Source organism: Kwoniella botswanensis, chromosome 2, assembly GCF_036426115.1.
Source record: "Kwoniella botswanensis chromosome 2, complete sequence".
NCBI classification, from domain to species: domain Eukaryota; kingdom Fungi; phylum Basidiomycota; class Tremellomycetes; order Tremellales; family Cryptococcaceae; genus Kwoniella; species Kwoniella botswanensis.
Window position 1 is genome coordinate 2,504,017 of NC_088600.1, and position 16,383 is coordinate 2,520,399.

General features: G+C 47.4%; 6 protein-coding genes across 6 annotated transcripts; 4 read left to right on the top strand and 2 right to left on the bottom strand.

The window, feature by feature from the left end:
- Nucleotides 1-1,176: 1,176 nt before the first annotated feature.
- Nucleotides 1,177-2,871, top strand: L199_007840 (uncharacterized protein; the record flags this gene model as incomplete). Its single annotated transcript, XM_064893526.1, has 6 exons — nt 1,177-1,245; nt 1,304-1,848; nt 1,905-1,973; nt 2,047-2,284; nt 2,373-2,576; nt 2,695-2,871. The coding sequence occupies 6 exons, from the start codon at nt 1,177-1,179 to the stop codon at nt 2,869-2,871; spliced, it is 1,302 nt and encodes a 433-aa protein (XP_064749598.1).
- Nucleotides 2,872-3,290: 419 nt separating this feature from the next.
- L199_007841 (uncharacterized protein) lies at nt 3,291-3,770 on the top strand (the record flags this gene model as incomplete). The annotated part of the gene is made up of 3 exons (XM_064893527.1): nt 3,291-3,381; nt 3,453-3,588; nt 3,659-3,770. The coding sequence occupies 3 exons, from the start codon at nt 3,291-3,293 to the stop codon at nt 3,768-3,770; spliced, it is 339 nt and encodes a 112-aa protein (XP_064749599.1).
- Nucleotides 3,771-4,129: 359 nt separating this feature from the next.
- Nucleotides 4,130-7,029, bottom strand: L199_007842 (uncharacterized protein; the record flags this gene model as incomplete). Its single annotated transcript, XM_064893528.1, has 13 exons — nt 4,130-4,262; nt 4,329-4,543; nt 4,609-4,782; nt 4,863-5,012; nt 5,075-5,151; nt 5,216-5,327; nt 5,385-5,568; nt 5,632-5,821; nt 5,901-6,016; nt 6,083-6,169; nt 6,232-6,261; nt 6,337-6,442; nt 6,975-7,029. 13 exons carry the CDS (start codon nt 7,027-7,029, stop codon nt 4,130-4,132), a joined length of 1,629 nt encoding a protein of 542 aa, XP_064749600.1.
- Nucleotides 7,030-7,471: 442 nt separating this feature from the next.
- On the top strand, nt 7,472-8,763 carry L199_007843 (uncharacterized protein; the record flags this gene model as incomplete). Its single annotated transcript, XM_064893529.1, has 6 exons — nt 7,472-7,630; nt 7,783-7,972; nt 8,033-8,182; nt 8,274-8,338; nt 8,536-8,662; nt 8,732-8,763. The coding sequence occupies 6 exons, from the start codon at nt 7,472-7,474 to the stop codon at nt 8,761-8,763; spliced, it is 723 nt and encodes a 240-aa protein (XP_064749601.1).
- Nucleotides 8,764-8,964: 201 nt separating this feature from the next.
- L199_007844 (uncharacterized protein) lies at nt 8,965-12,908 on the bottom strand (the record flags this gene model as incomplete). The annotated part of the gene is made up of 9 exons (XM_064893530.1): nt 8,965-9,383; nt 9,463-10,136; nt 10,187-10,233; nt 10,296-10,515; nt 10,571-10,917; nt 10,982-11,390; nt 11,465-11,572; nt 11,637-11,935; nt 12,000-12,908. 9 exons carry the CDS (start codon nt 12,906-12,908, stop codon nt 8,965-8,967), a joined length of 3,432 nt encoding a protein of 1,143 aa, XP_064749602.1.
- Nucleotides 12,909-13,881: 973 nt separating this feature from the next.
- Nucleotides 13,882-16,383, top strand: L199_007845 (uncharacterized protein; the record flags this gene model as incomplete). The annotated part of the gene is made up of 6 exons (XM_064893531.1): nt 13,882-14,228; nt 15,102-15,202; nt 15,253-15,641; nt 15,699-15,899; nt 15,978-16,162; nt 16,239-16,383. The coding sequence occupies 6 exons, from the start codon at nt 13,882-13,884 to the stop codon at nt 16,381-16,383; spliced, it is 1,368 nt and encodes a 455-aa protein (XP_064749603.1).

Consider the following 16,383-nt stretch of genomic DNA (forward strand, 5'->3'; position numbering starts at 1 on the left):
AAACCAATCAGACTGAAGCTCACGAGTGATAGGAACGGAGTGGATCTCAATGTACGTACAACTCGCTCCACTAAGAGAGCGAGGAACGGATCTCATGTAACGACTGAATGACAGATGAAATCGGCAGCTGCAAAATTCCCCCTTCTTGTTCGATGCCGTCACTAACCGTTCAGGAAAGGGGTGACATAGCTGTCGTGTTATCTTAGCGAGTCATGTGGTCGAACCAGCACGTATCGTCACAGCTGGACGATGTTCGATCGTTATTTGTACATTGAATGCCGCGGTCCTGTCCCCCGTGTCTATCCACTAGCTTACTTTATCCGTGGCCTACTACGCGAATAGAAAAAGTTGATTTGGTCCCGGTTTCGGGGTTTGCATCCTTATCATCGCAATCTGGTATACTCACACAAACGTCCCGTTCGTAGATAACAGCGACATGGCGCGAGGTGCGTCGACACATTGTGTTTCCACCTGAACTTAGCTGCCTAAAATGAATTACATGCTTGGTATATTCTAACCCCATTCGCTTTCTTTGGTGTAAAGTTTCTCGTAGGAGTCAAATGGCAATACGATACTTGCATTAATATTCTCGGGGCAATCATGGATACCCCAGTATTTCAAAGCATCCCTGGGGTTATTTCCATTCTTGTTGTTGCTTCCTCCTACTTGACATTTAAAATCATGCTTAACCCAGACTTAACAGAATAGGCTCAGTGGGATGCAGCGTCTGCTCAGCGATCCTTGTTTTAACCTTCAGAGAGTAAGAGCGATTCATCTTACAGCTCATTTCGGCCACAAGGGGGAGCACATCTGCACGAAGCTTCAGTATGAAGCATCTGTCAGAATGCCTCAACGCGATACATACTGTTAGAATAATTAAACGAGTAGAGCATGCATTTCCTCTTATGGGATTTATTATTCCTTTTCACTGGAACCAGCCATCAGGAACGAACGATCGGCGTTCTCTCGTTATCCCGTCAAAAACCTTAAGCTGTGTCGCCGATCATCCATGACGAGAATGGCAATTATCGTACAAGGCATCACTCAAAAAGGAATGTTGTAGGATCCGGTCCATGAAGAAGCTATGCTACACGATCCAGCTGATGAGCTATAAAACCAATGCTCAATGAACGAACAATATGCCTCACCTCCTCAAATTTCTTACGTTTCGACAGGATGGTGTACCCTGCAATAATCTTGACTGCACTCCTCTCTGCACAAGCTGTATTGGCTTCCGACAAGTCTGTGAGTCTTCTCGTCACAGGTATCTCTCTTACCACAACTTACTGATGATGGGCGGCAGAAATCACCGACGGAAGTGAGCACTTGCTCTCCTTCGACGGTTACACAAACGGTAACCTCCACAGTGACTCTCTTTATCGCATCGACTACATCCTCCAAGCAAGTACCTCCTTCAAGCTCTTCGCCATCTCTGTCCATCAAAGGGGAAGATAAGAAGTTGACGAGCACTAGCTCATCTGTAAACACTGCCAAAGCTTCGGACGATAACAAGTCAAAAACCAAAACATCTACGGTATCTTCAGTGGCGACGACCTCGAAAGTCGACGACAAGAAAGCTTCAAGTACTAGCACAAGTAGATCCGTCGACGACAAGTCGAAGAGCAGTTCTTCGACCACTTCTTCCATCGCTGCCTCAGTCTCATCCTCATCCTCCAGCTACACAGTTTCAGCTATCCAAATCAAGTCGACGCCATCCCTATCCACTTCGTTCATCTACGATCTCGATAATCAACCAATTGCTGCGCCCGTCATCAGAACCGCGACTGGCCTTTCTCTGAATAAGACCATGTATGTTGTGGATATGGCTCAAAGCACTAGTGAACAGATGTAAGTTCCGTCTTTTCATTATGGTTGAGAGAATTAGAAGCTGATTCAGAAGACAGCGCGAATTACCATGCCAAAGGAAAGACCGTGGGGTGTTACTTCAGTGCAGGTACCTGGGAACCCTACAGGTTAGATATTCCTTCCAACCCACCTCTTTCGAATTCTCGTGCGGTACTGACATTGTTCCCCACCATTCGTCAGATCAGATGCCAAACAATTCCTACCTGAATGTTATTGTGGACCCAATGTTTCCATCGATTCTACCGGTCGATGTACGGGTTCAGGATCAGACGCCAACTTACTGGGAGAATGGGGAGAATGGTGGCTTGATATCCGTTCTGAGAAATGCTTGAACAATATCAAAAGTATCATGACGGATCGGATCAAAGCTGCCAAACAGAAGGGATGTGACTCGGTCGATCCTGATAACGTTGATGCTGTATGTTCGAGCTCCCTACCGAGTGTCCTGGGTAAAGTGCTGTGGTGCAGTGTACTTCAGCTGATGGTGTATGTCCTTGAATCATCAGTGGACCAATCAGCAAGACTTCGGAATTACCAAGCAAGACGAAGTCAACTACCTTCTGTGGTTATCATCTACGGCTTGGTCCAATGGAATGGGTATAGATCTGAAAAACTCAGGTGATCTGATCACTGATCCCGATACTGGCAAACCTACCAATTGGACTACATCTCTTGTCAATGCTTTCGATTTCAACGTGATCGAATCCTGTGTAAGTGAATCTTCCTTCCTACTCCTACTGTCTCATCTCGTCAGTTGGATACTATTTCCCCAGCTTGACGTACCTGCTTCTTCAACCCCGTTCGTCGATCAAGCTAATCGTGCTGCAGTATCAATACGACGAATGTGAGAAATACGATCCATTCATCAAAGCTGGTAAACCTCAAATTCGTATCGAGTACGAAAGTTCCATCAAGAAATGTCCTTCTTTGAAGCAAGGTCAACAGTTATTGGTTTACAGTGGTTCTGTAGTCAACTCCACTCAGATCACTCTTAGTTGTCCATAAAGTCCCGCTGCCGGTTTTCTAAAGGCTCATCTAAGGCAGCGCAATGCCGATTATCGAATTAGAACATTTGCATACACATCATATGGATTTCGGGGGAATCAGTAGTTCATGCATCTTCCCATGTTTTCGCTTTGTCGAGTGGTGCTAGTCTTGCATCGTATTGCATGCTATGACGCCGGAGCTTTTCCTTAGCCTTGAGCACACATATCTCACATATTCACGATCTGTGGAGGAAGTACGTCAATCCACCTTGACTCGGTCAACGTAATTGACGTCACAAATCTCTCTCACACCAGTGTAGAGTGCATGTATGCATCGTATGCTGAGTTGGTATTCAAGTATATATGAATCGAATTCTGATATGTGCGGCTTACTCTTTGTTCTGACAAATTTGAATCAGATAAAATACACTTTACACAATGTCCGCCCAAGAAGATATCCACAAAGCTGAAGCCTCCATCAACTCGTACCAAGCTAAGACGGGTCTCGGTCAAACCCAAAGTGATTCCAGTGAGCATCTGTTGCATTGGTACAGCAGGGAAATATCCTGTACTGAATGAAGTCTGATATGGTGATTGTAGCAATCAATTCAGGTGTGAACGAGAATGTCACTTCTCAATTCCCAGGATCGACAGTCCAGATTGGAGGTACGAAGAGAGGTGAGAATCCACTTATACCAGATGAAGAAGGTGGCGAGCAAAGTAAATTAACTGGAAGGTGGGTTTACCTCCAAACAGTCTATCGATGTTCTGTACGAGAAAGTCAGGCTAATTACGATATGCTATAGACAAACCCACGCAAATGATTTCGAAGGTGATGGTGGACCTGAGGACAAGGTCAAAGTTGCCGAGGCTCAAAGACCAGGAGATCAAGATGTTAGTGGTAACATCAGGGGATAGGTTGAGGAGAAGATCGAGATGATTATGAGAGAGGGGGAAAGTGGTCAAGAAGTTCAAAGACATAGTGCATGCATTGAAAACATGCGCACAATAGTTGTATCATACCATCGAGGTAATCCGGTTGAGATTATTCGTCATCACCCCATACTGATTCACTATGCTGCATATCCAATGAACATGAAGATGGTATCTATAATCTTTATACACAGACAATGACGAGTGACAGAGCACTATTGAAATGGGTGTTGATACAGTAAAAGTAAGCAATTGACAAAAGAAAGACATAAACACAAACATAAATATAACTATCCCTCTTCCCTATTCAACATCGCGTCCAATCATGATACACAGTTGTCCCATCACAGCTCATTCTCCCTCTCTTTGGCTTTAGCATCTAATCTTGCCATTTCTGATTCTATGGCTTTCTTACCCTCGGCTGATAATGTCGGACGTCCATCTTCCCAATCAGGCTCGAAGAATCTCGATTGGTGACTGGCGCATGACAGCATCAGCAATAGTACGTCTAACAATCAGGCCAGCCATGTCATTGTAACTCACTCTTCCCCTTTAGCTTTCCTAGCAGCAGCTTTATCCCTCTGCGCCTGTTCGATAGCTTGTTTCTGCCTTGTCGCTTCACCCCAGTTCTTACCTATGAGATGTTGAGTGACGGGGTCCCATAATCGACGAGACTCCTGTTCGTCCTGCTCTTCGATGGGCCGTACGTCTTTAGGGATGAGGGCGAGGAGATCGAGATCAAGGAGGACTTTCCATTCCTATAAACGGATGTCAATCAGCTCAAGCTACAGTCTACTGATGAACACGGATACTTATCACTCACCTTCTCACCCTTTAGCCTGTATTTCACCTCCTTCATCCAGCTTCCTTCTATATTAGCGACAATCTTATCCGCTGGTACTTGTCTGGGTTTCGTCCAACTTTCTTCCATCTCGTTACCGATTGTGTATCTGTAGACGATACCTTCCAAGAGGAATTTGGGTTTACCGATCCAGGACTAATGTATGATCCGGAATTGAAAAAATATTAAAAAAATGTAACGAGGAATGTCAATCAACTGGAGTGGGATAGACTTACCTCATCCTTGTAGTCAATCAAAGCACGTAGCTTAGTCTTTCCTTCTTCACCACCTCTACATGTTATTTGTATTTGATCGCTGATTGTGCCGTAATATGATCCTTTCAAGATACCGTTGACGGAAGCGGAAGGGTGGGTGATTTGGTATTCCTATGGGACGGACGTGATCAGTATCTCTGTGAGTGGTCTCACAGATATGTAGATGCACTCACTTCTCCTTTACCTGGACCTTCTCTCGCTATCCGTATGAAGATACCTCGGTTGCTTGATCCAGGCCCGACTTTAACAGCTGCGGTAGATGATGATCAGTTTGAGACCAATAATGTTCGCATCAAAGTGAACCCCAAACTCACACATCCCCGACACCTTGGCTGAGATCTGATCCATTCCGTATCCTTCTATACCTCTTTCTGGACAGGTGTAGTAGTAGGCGGATATAGGTGGATGATGTGATACTTGTTCGCACTGGAAAAGTGTAAGCAGTCAGCTGTGATTGGCAGACACGAGAGCATCGCTACTCACCAAGAAGACCACTGTCACCTTCTCTGACTCCACCACACCAGCATCAGGATCCGATTCGATCTCATCACCCGGACCGGGGATAGCTCGATTGATACTGATGGTATCGGTAGATTTGTTACCCTGCTTCAAACTAAGACCGGTAGACTGTTTTTTGGATGCCTTGGACGAACTTGAGATGATTGAACTACGCAGTGACGAACGATGAGTTGGAGAGCCTCTCGGCGATATGACAACGAGACGGACTCACCTCGCCTCGCTATTTGGTTTACCACCATGTTCGGGTCCTAAGATGGGTGTGGTCCACCCACTGCCTCCCTGTCCACCATATGCGGGTTCTCCAGGTATGGGGACGTGAATGTGGGTTCGAATGACAGGCTCGCCAGTCTCTTTATCTATCACTATCGGAGGGAGTCTCCATGAACATCGGAAGTGCTCGCCTAGGTAAGTAAGAAGAAGGCTGTCAGTGAAAGAGGCAAAAATGACCTTTTCGGTCAAAAATGACATGACAGGACTCACCTAGGGCCGAGTTGTAGGGTTTACCTAATCTCGCTCTGATGAATTTGAGTTCTTTACTGAACGAAAATCTCAATACTGCTAACATCCGTTCTACCTCATCATCCGAATCGCCGATGCTGTATGACAGGATGGTATCAGCTTGTGTTTTAGTACTCCCCATTTAAAAGCGAGAGATAGCTCACGCAGCAAAGATGTCGGCACGATCAGCGTATTGCCAGTACTCCAAGTTTGGTATAGGTTCTAACAGAGATGCAGGAAGGGATATTCGACTATCAAGGTTGGGTCTCTGTCAGCTGCATTGCTATCCATGAAGTAGAGAATATAGACGTACAGATTGGCAACATCCTTTACGCCCATCAATCTGGAGTGAGTACAAACAGATCAGTGTTGACATTTTACGATCAAGAAGATCTGTTTCAACTATTTCGACACTCACTTCTTCATCAACCCTAACAGAACCTTGACTTTACTTTCTTCCCCTCCGTTTCCAACTTCAGGTAACGTAGCCGGTGCTCCGCTCTCATCGGTGAAGGGTTGGAGAGCTGTAGATGTGATATGGTGTTGGTCCGGTAGAAGACGACGTTGAATAAAATATATTATCAAGTCGAAGTTGGATGAAAGATGGTGAATTATGAAACAAGGGAAAGATGATAGGTCAAGAACGTTCGTGAGTTAGGGAATGTTATCTTTTCGGATGTGGGGTAGGAGGTGTATGTAGATATGCATATAAGCTGCACCAATTGATCCCCCGTATCCTGTAGAGTCTCCATATGCCTTCTACAACCATAATCGATGAAGACTGGTTAAATGGACTGTTCCAGCACAGCCCAACGTGACATCCCTTTTCAACCTGAGAGATTCCAGCTCCGACGATGATGAAATCCAGCCTGTTCTCTCATGATTACCTATGCAAAAGCATCACAGCGATGTCCAGGACGCCCCACTACAGCATACCACATGATGGAATCTTTCCCGTCCATCCTGCCATCCTCTGATCTATATCTCACACCGTCCACCGCCCAATTACCTCCACTCAGAGATAGGGGGGGGGGGGAAGACGAGACTGTCACTCACTTGTATCGTCATCGGTGGGTACGTCCACAGCTTTACCCTTCTTGTTGACACTCATATTGGTACTGCTGGGGACGTGAGGTTGTGTCTGCGGATGACTGTGATGTGATCTTGATATGTGAATGGGTTGGTATATGCGAGACGAGTAGAAGGTCGATGGAATATATACAATATATCTATCTATCTGATCCATCCGCAAAATGACTGTGACGTCTATGGGTCTATGAGGGGATCGACACATTGTTAAATGGGTAACCCATTTAAAGTTGACCCAAGACAGGGGGCGGTGATTTGGCGATATTCCCTATGTGGCATTTCCCACCGAGTGGAGGACGATCACTTGGGATGTCGATTGAATTTTGAACTTTTGCTTTGTTGACACTTGATACATGACTCATACTCATACTTGATCAGTCAATCACTTGCACCAAGATCACACAACAAGTACCTCAGAGACTGCCCCGTTACTACCGCAAGACGCACATCTACGCTTACATCACATGTCTCGTGGTGGATTCAGAGGGAGAGGGAGAGGGGGAGGACCAGGGGGAGATAGGGGGATGCCACCGGGGGGTTATGGATCGTTTTCAAGGCAAGAGTGGACAGATGCGATGGAGAAGTTGAAGGTGGACCCGAGGCAGAGGGGGGTGCTGTATCCGGTGGGTCTACTCTAGCTTTATAGTGGCAGCTTATACTGGTAGCTTGGGGTGGGATGGGGGGGCGGTGTTTATATATGGGAGGGAGGGTGGGACATATTACATATATACTATATATATATGAAGTAGACTATAGCTGATACACCTACTTGCAGCCCCTGGGCAACTCATCAACAGCGTATCTGTCAGGACCAGATGATCACGAGTCGTTGATCATGTCACACACGATATCACTCAATTCGACACTGTTATCTGGTAAACACATCAACACGAGTAGTGGACCGATACCTCCTGGGAGTATACCGCCGTGGAGGATAGTAGGAGAGAGGAAAGTGGTCGGAATAGGTGAGTACAGGGTGTCTGAACAGGTTCACGCTACGAGTCTAATATCCACGTCGATCACAGAAATCGAGTCCTACTCTGACCGATTCAACACACCCGTACAAGCTGGACCATCCAGACTAGACCCTGTAGCATTAAAATTAGATCCTCAGATGTTCCCACCGGTGTTATGGCAGGAATACTTCGAAGGGGTAGGGGATAGACCAAAAATTAGTGAGTGATGCTGCCGGTGGAATTTCAAATGGAACATCCGATGTCTCCGTAACGATCACAGACCGTTACTAACCATTCATTATCACTGCAGAACTGAAGAGGAAACGGAAGATCGAAGATCTGGATAAAGAAGGTGACGATAACGCGGAAGAAGAGGTGAGCATGTGTTTCTTTCCATCTCCATGTTTTCTCTTCCCTTCTTCACCTCACGAGTTGGTATCACCCTTGAGTCCATCTGAGATCTCACAATTCAATACAATCCTGTCCCGTTACGGGATGTCGATCTTGCGCAAACTCCTTCTAGCCCTTGTGTAATTTCATTGAGATGATACTGACTGCAATCGCTCTCACAGGAAACGCCACCGCCCTCTTCCGACGAAGATTTCGATTTCGACGATGAAGAGGAAGAAGATCATCAGGATTACGATGCGAATTACTTTGATAATGGTGAAGGTGACGATGATAGTGGTGGTGATGATGGTGGGTACCCCTTACGTGACTATCACTGGGTTGGAACCACGCTGACGAGTTCCTGTGCTTTTCCTGTAGATGAGGGCGGCGGTGGTAATTACGATGATTAAACCCTCTTCAACGATCAACATGTCACGAATAACGATACCTTAATGAATTACAGTGAATATAATATGCATTTGGTTTCTTGTCAGAAGTGCACATGTGAACAGATGGATACACATGAAAGGTATTTGATTAGATGCAGGTATACGAGATCATTGACCACGCGTACTGTACGAGCAGTTCACTTCCACTAGAAACTGTTAACCCTACAAATCCACATCCCAATCATCCTCGCCATCTCCCACTTTCGTTTCCACAGGTCTAAACTGTTCTCTCGACACCGGAGCTACAGGGGTAGGTGCCCTAGAAGGTCTATTGGATGACGAACCACTGGTATTTCTCCACATCGACGAGGAGGATCCGGTGGTAGTAGCACCAGCGACAACACTAGCAGCGGTACTTCCAGATGATTTGCCCCATGCCCCAACTAAATTAGTCACCAGTCTAGTTTGAGCAGGTGCAGGAGTGGTGGATCCGACGGCCGAGCTCAGTAACGGGTTTGGTAGACGAGTATCCACTCTACGTCGGATCTGGACGGATCGATTGGGTTCTTGATCGATCAATTCGCGAGTCAGTCGATAATGTTCCGCTAAAGACATGACGAAGACTCGCTTGGCGGGAGGCACTAGAAAGGATAGCCAATATGTTAGCAAGATGTACATAACAGTGCGAAATACAGTCTGTAGAGGGTATTTCGAACTCACTATGAGGTAGAACCATACTTTGTCTTGTACCTTTGATAAATTCCTCAAAAGTGTTCTCCACCATTTTCACAAATCCATGATTCTGAGTTGCAAACGTCTTCAGCTCATCTTCGTACGATTCCAATCCTCTTTCAGTCTGTTTGATCCCCAAGGCATCCGCCAGCCTCGCATTCCTCTGTCTGACCGCACACTCTGAATTGCATTTCAACTGTTCTACCTCTCTCGATCTAGGATTTGAAGTCGATGCACCACAGGAAGTTCGCAATTGAAGATGTCCACATGCGCACGATTGAGTGACGATAGCTTGACAGGGGTCATTCTCGGGGCATTTGGCTGGAGCGTGACATGTAGTGGTACATGGGTGTTTACAGATCCGTTTGGGTTTACCACAGACTTGTGTACATGATTCACATTCTCCAGGTCGATGACAAAGTTTCGTACATTTGTGATAACCACATCCGAGCAGTTCACCGCATTGTTGACCGCATGAGACTCGATCTTGAGAACACCGAACGTTCTTGACTGCCGGATCTTTACCACAGGCGCATGGCTTGTCGGTAAGATATGGACATGGTGGACATTCAGGACTCTCGTGGCATGAATGAGGTGATTTGGGGTGCCCGCAGGCTGGTGCGGGCCGATCACATGGGTAGACACAGTTGATAGTGGTACCACTGAGGAAATCGTCAGTATCACCAAACAGAGAATCAGATGGGTGACTTACCATGCTACTGGTGGGTATACAACAGTGTTCCCACAATGACAGATCAACTGGTTGAAATGATACACATCAGCATCAGTCTCCCGTACGGTCAGTGATTGAAGCTGCTCACCTCGTCGTAAGACGCCTGAAGGCATCTTCCACATGGACCTTTGTGATCAGGTTTGGGGCAAGTATGTGTTCCACAGCTGAGCAATTTACCGCAGGTGAGATGGCACTTGTGTAAATCGTCTTCGGTATATGGATTATAATCTTCGTTCCTCTGCTTTTTGCTTCGGAAAGCTTGTTCCCACAGAGGGCAACATAATCTACCGCATTCATGACGACCGCAGCTATGACAGATACATCAGTGTCAACAGGATTTCATGAGAACACTTCAATACTCACCTTCGCAAAGCCTTGCATACCCTCTCGCATGTCACTTCTCCTTCACCTCTTTCCGCCCGTTCTCTCAAATCGTCACATGGTACTAACAACTGACTCTGACCACACCTACAAGTCCGTATGACCTCTTCGTGACATGGTGGGCACGGTCCAGTGTGACATTTCTTCGGACAGGCATGACCACACGGTCGACTCTTGGGACACTTTGCGCTACAGGTGGGTATCGGTGCGAGACAGTCTTCTCTTGTTGCACCGAGCGAGGAGAGAGTGGTTGTACCGCATGCACAGTGGGTGATGGCATCAGGAGATAGTGGGCAGTGAAGGGGATGAATAGGATGAGGGTGACATGTCTATAGCAAGACCGTTCGATCAGTACGACAGCTCAAGGTTGAAAATGAGACTGGTACTACTCACCTCTTTGCATGGGTGTACACCACAGTCAAACAACCTATCACAAGGTCTACCACAGTCGTATTTTCCCCACCAAGTTTCCTCTTCTCCTATATCATCCAACCTCTTACACACTTTGTCGTTCTCCCTACCCCATCCACACTCGACGTCCCTTTCATCCTGACCGCAATAACACCTAGCGACTTCTCTTGCTTCACAAGGTTTGCAAGGACCACAATGACAAAGCTGTTCACACTCGTGGTCCTTGTTACCGCAATTGAGCTGTCGGGCGCAGGATTCATCACAGACTGGCGAAAGAGCGGAGTTGTTGGTGGTAGCGGCGGAACATTTAACTGTAAGTGGAGCATGATGGGAAGGGCATGGAACGACAAGAGCGACTTGACATGGTGGACAAGGACCGGGATGACAAGGTCTGATGGTGAGAGAAGATAGGGCGTCAGCGTACACACCCGCTGGAGATTACACGGCTTCATAGTATGCACTCACAAGGGACAAGGATGAGAACATTTAGGTCTCTTACGAGCACATGTATCATTGCAAGAATGAGGGGCTGAAGTCGATGTAGGAGGGTGAGATAATCGCCCACAGAAACACCTGCACGAACGTCAGCCTATAGAGCTCAGGAGATGAATAATAATAATAAGAAATATTTGCTCACCTATACCCAGCTGCCCGCTCCGCTCTCCTCTTCTGACATCCAGGACACCTCCAAGCGATATCTTCACCTTCTCTACCGGCGTTTCTAGCTTTCTTCTCCTCCTCTTCTAAACTCCTGTTCGCCCAGTCTTTGATACAGTCTAAATGGAACGGCGTATAACATGCGGAGTAGTAGTTGGAGGTAGATGTGGATCCAGTAATAGGGTTTGGTTGAAGTGTGATAGACGAAGAGGCTTCTGGTGCGTGATCCGGTGGAAGACACGACCAGGTCTGTTGGCTGGGGGTGATGGAATTGAAACACTGAAGCGAAGTCAGCCATCGATACATATCAGTTCATTCGTGAGCGGAATGATCGGATGCTCACAATAGGACACTCCAAGAACGGTCTCTGCTTCAAACCTCTGGTTAACCTAGATACCAAATCATCCGGCTCATCCTTCTTCCTCTTCTCTCGAGGTGGGTTTTTGATAGGTGGAGATGGTTTAGCTCCTTCCACCGAACTTCTAGATATCGTCTTTGTGAGCTTGTTGGATTGCTGAAACGCAGCTTTACGGCTTGATACTGCAGGTCGAACGGATTCTTCTGATCGGCCGTCCTTTTCGTCCTTCTTCTGCTTCTGCTTGTGACCGTTACGGTTATTCCTCTTTTTAGGTATAGGTGCGGGTTGATCATTTGATGTATCATCTGCAGCATTCTCCTGATGATCAAGTTCAGAGACTAGGAACACCGCCCCAGGAGTGAACGAAGGAGCTTCGGCATCTAAAGAAGCAGCCTGTTGAATCTGAGGACGTTTGACAGATGCGGCATGCTTTGTCAGACTATCCTGCTGTTTGCCATTGGGGCAGTGGTGATTCATTGGTCGTGATCCAGAATGATTGGGCCGGGGACGATGACCGAGATTAGAGACAGAGCCGTTTGACTGAGACGCACCATTGTTGACAGGTCCATCACCATTTTGTCGAGATCGATTGGTAGGGCGATGTTGGCCTTGCGATGGGTGATTGTGCTTCGTACCATCAACATTCCCATTGTATCTACTCGGTCCCCCATGGCTGCTACTTTGCCACTCTTTCTTCCTATATCCATTGCTGCCATTGCCGCTAATCTGACCTTGCTCACTCACGCCATTCTGTCGATTCTGATGTTGAGGGGCAAGATACGCTCCATCGCCTGGCTGAGGGGTGGTCGAAGCTGGCTTGAAAGGTTTCTTTCCGTTGGTGGAAGCAGTCGCTGGATTCGTGGCTGGTAATGTAAGAGTGGATGCATCGGACATGGTAGATGGGGAGTGAGGTTGAACGTTGGTGACAATGGGTGGCAAGACGATCGGAAGGAATTGAGTGGTGGAGATGTCGGACACAAGGACAAGGGAGGTGAGTAGCTGAGAAGGATTCCGACGATGGTCGCAATGTCTGACGATCAGCTAGTCGTTTTTAGGTGAGCCCAAGAGGACTACTTGAAAGATGATTTGAGGAGGTGATGAGGTGATGAGGAGAAGAAAAAGAGATGGATGGATGTGCAGATTAGAAATCAAGTTGAAAGGTGAAATCTCAAATATTCGGATCCGAGTGGAGAACAGGAGTGAGTGGCAAAAACCAAAAAATCAGTGGCAATTTCAGACAAGCTCATTTCATTTCACCTTTCCACCTTCTTTTCATCCTCGTTGGAGACGGAATGATGGCACAATTACATTCATGTTACCTCTACACTTTGTTCCGATCACTCGGGGCTACTTATGTCCTTGCTCACTGACTCGAAAGCTTGGGGGAGTCCCGATGATCGAATGTATGTATATATGACACCTGGTGAACTCCCGAACACGTACTCTTTCAAAAATAGTTCACATCACACAATGGGTAAACCGCTTTTCAACACAACCAGGTTGGTGTACCTCTCCCAGCTCTATCTCCTTGTCCATCCCCTTCAGAACAACCAGAAACAGGGAGGAACGATTCCCTCCCAGGCACGAGATATCAAGTTCATCCCACGCTTCTGATGTCCGCGCTGGCAAAGGATTCCGGCCGATTGTCCCGAGACTCAGTGATGTCCATGAGATCATACATGCATTCATGCATCAGCAGTAGTGTGCCGAGTGAATGATGAAGCTTCAACGTCGGTGGCATATGTTACATGCATCAAACAAGCAGTTGTATTCACCGGTGTCTCAGCCCTCAAACACACTGCAATCCTCACCAAACGTCCTTCATCTCAACGCATCGTGCTCGAGCGCACTATCAACCACAGAAAGCATGCCGACTTCATCTCAGTCCTCTTCATCACCCTCATTATTTCCCCCAGCCGCACCCACAGCTGAGAATCCCAAATTCCTGTACAAGCTCCGCGGCACCGAGAGACACTACGACGCCAACGGCGATCTCATGCCTCAAGTCTTATGGCGACAATACACATGGTCTCAAATGCCCGCTGCTGTCCTCACTTTCCCATTGACAATGTACAGATTCGGTCAGTGGTGTGTCGACAATCAACGCAATACGTACGAACCGGATGTTCTGGTCCCAAGGGGAGAGGCCAAGACAGGTTTCGTGATCAAGGGGGAATGTGATGAGTCTTTCATAGCCCCTGATCCGGTTGAGCGGTTTGAGGTAGATTATAGCGGGCCTTGGAAGCCACGGGAGGAGGGGGATAAGAGTAAAGAATAGATGGGCGAGCGCCTGATAGGATGGCAAGTAATGTATCACCTTGTTCTGGTTGTCCAAGTTGGGAGTCGCGGAGGTGTTACAAGTTGTCACCTTCTTTGCCTTTTCTGAGCAATATGCGTCTTGTCGGCTCCTTCCACGACTAGAATCAGTTTGGGCAACCATTGAGTCCACCATCGCTTAGCTCGCAAAGACCGCGTTGTTTCGTTGTCCTATACCCAATCCGGTACTATCTCTCCATCTTCCGTCGTCCTCTTCTCCTGTGCTCGCCTTTTTAGGTTGTCTCCTGGATTTATTGAGGGTCCCTGTCAGATCTTCGTGACTGTGACCCATACTTCGCCGTGAAATGTCGCGACCTGACAATATATAAGAAATCGCTATAACAACAGACTCTCCGGCCTCACGCGAAGTCGACGAGTCGTGAATTCCACGAGTCGCGTCTGTCACAGGGGCAAAGAATCGTCCACTCACCACATCCTGGTCAAAGTTCGTCGTTGATGTGTGATCATCTTTGTCTTGCTTGCGGTTGATAGTTAGACGATGCTCGCAGTGCCCAAAGCAGCACCGTATCTTGTTCTCATCTTGCTGCTCTGCTGGACGCTGAACTATTACTCTCGGGGTACATCAACATCGTCCTTCTCGTCAGATTTCCAAATCAATCTTGATCAGTTCAAGTATCATCGCGGGAAGACTGAGTTGATTAACACGACGGCTCTATTCGACCAACGCAACGTAGAACCCTCAATTAGATCGCTTCTCAAGGTAGCTTTTGGTCACAATCAGTATGGATCACGCGTGATACCTTATTTCAGGAGGCGGACGGGGAGCTTCTCGGCGGGAGATGTAACTCTAATCACTTGGTTGACATCTGATCGACTGGGGAGACTAGTCAGTCTGGCAGAGAAGCGGCGAGGTGAGCGCTGCGCCGTGGGAGTGACTTCCAAACTAACGACACCGCCCCAGCTCCGATATCAGTCGCGTACTATGTGCCCCCAAACGACAAACTTGCATCCCGAGACCTAATCCTCCTAGACAAACTCTACCGCACCCATCCCGCATTATCCCAAAATGTGGACATCCACTTGGTCACATCCCCTCACTTGCTTCAGCTCAACACATGGAGAACCGTTGCTCGCACCTTTGCCAGTACGGATTGGATGTTACTGTGGGATGCGGACTTTGAGGCCTGCACGGATTATCAGAAAGGATTGGAGCGGTTCTTGGTGGAAACCAGGTCTAGAGGGTGGGCGGACAAGTTGGAGCAGGGAACGGCGGCTCTGGTTATTGCTCCCTTTCAGTGGACGGATCCTGTGGTTGAGCGATCGAGGGATTTGTGTCCCGTGGATAGGGATGTGAGTTCTGCGGTCATGTCGATTTTTCGCCGTGCACTCCGCTGAGTGATGATATAGGAACTTATCACCATGTACCGCAACCTATCGATGGATGCTTTTGAGACGAATACTCCCATCCTGTCCCATGCAACCGAATACGACCGTTGGATTGAAGTAGGCGAAACGGATTATTACGAAGTGACAGAATATGAGTTGGGATACGAAGCATACCCTCTGATGAGAACAGACGCAGAAGTGTGGTTTGATCAGCGCTTTGCCGTGAGTTGTTGTTCGGGAGAAAACTCATGATACCCGTGCTGATCAGCTGGACGTTCACCTATGCACTTGTTCAAACAGGGTTATGGCTACGAGAGAAGTGCTATAACGGCTCAGATGTATCTCTCGGGGATGGATCTGTACATCCTGCCAGGGGAGTATGGCGTTCATCAAGAACATTCCGCCGCTGCCGTGATCAATACGCATGATGATATTGCAGCTGCCAAAGTGCCGTGGATGACGTTCAAGATGGATATTTGTCATACGTGAGTCTCAGGAGGGTTGAACTGGGGGGGATTGCTGTCAATTACCATTGAATACAGCTGACCCTTTGGCATCCAGACTCGGTGAAGTTCTCGCTGAGCAACGGGTATTGCATCAACCTCTTGGAGAACGTCTCGTGTCCACGTGTAAGGACATGTCGATTCCGCCAATTGATCGAGACATCGCGAGTCAGCTGGAATACTCAGGTAGGGTTCAGAATTAA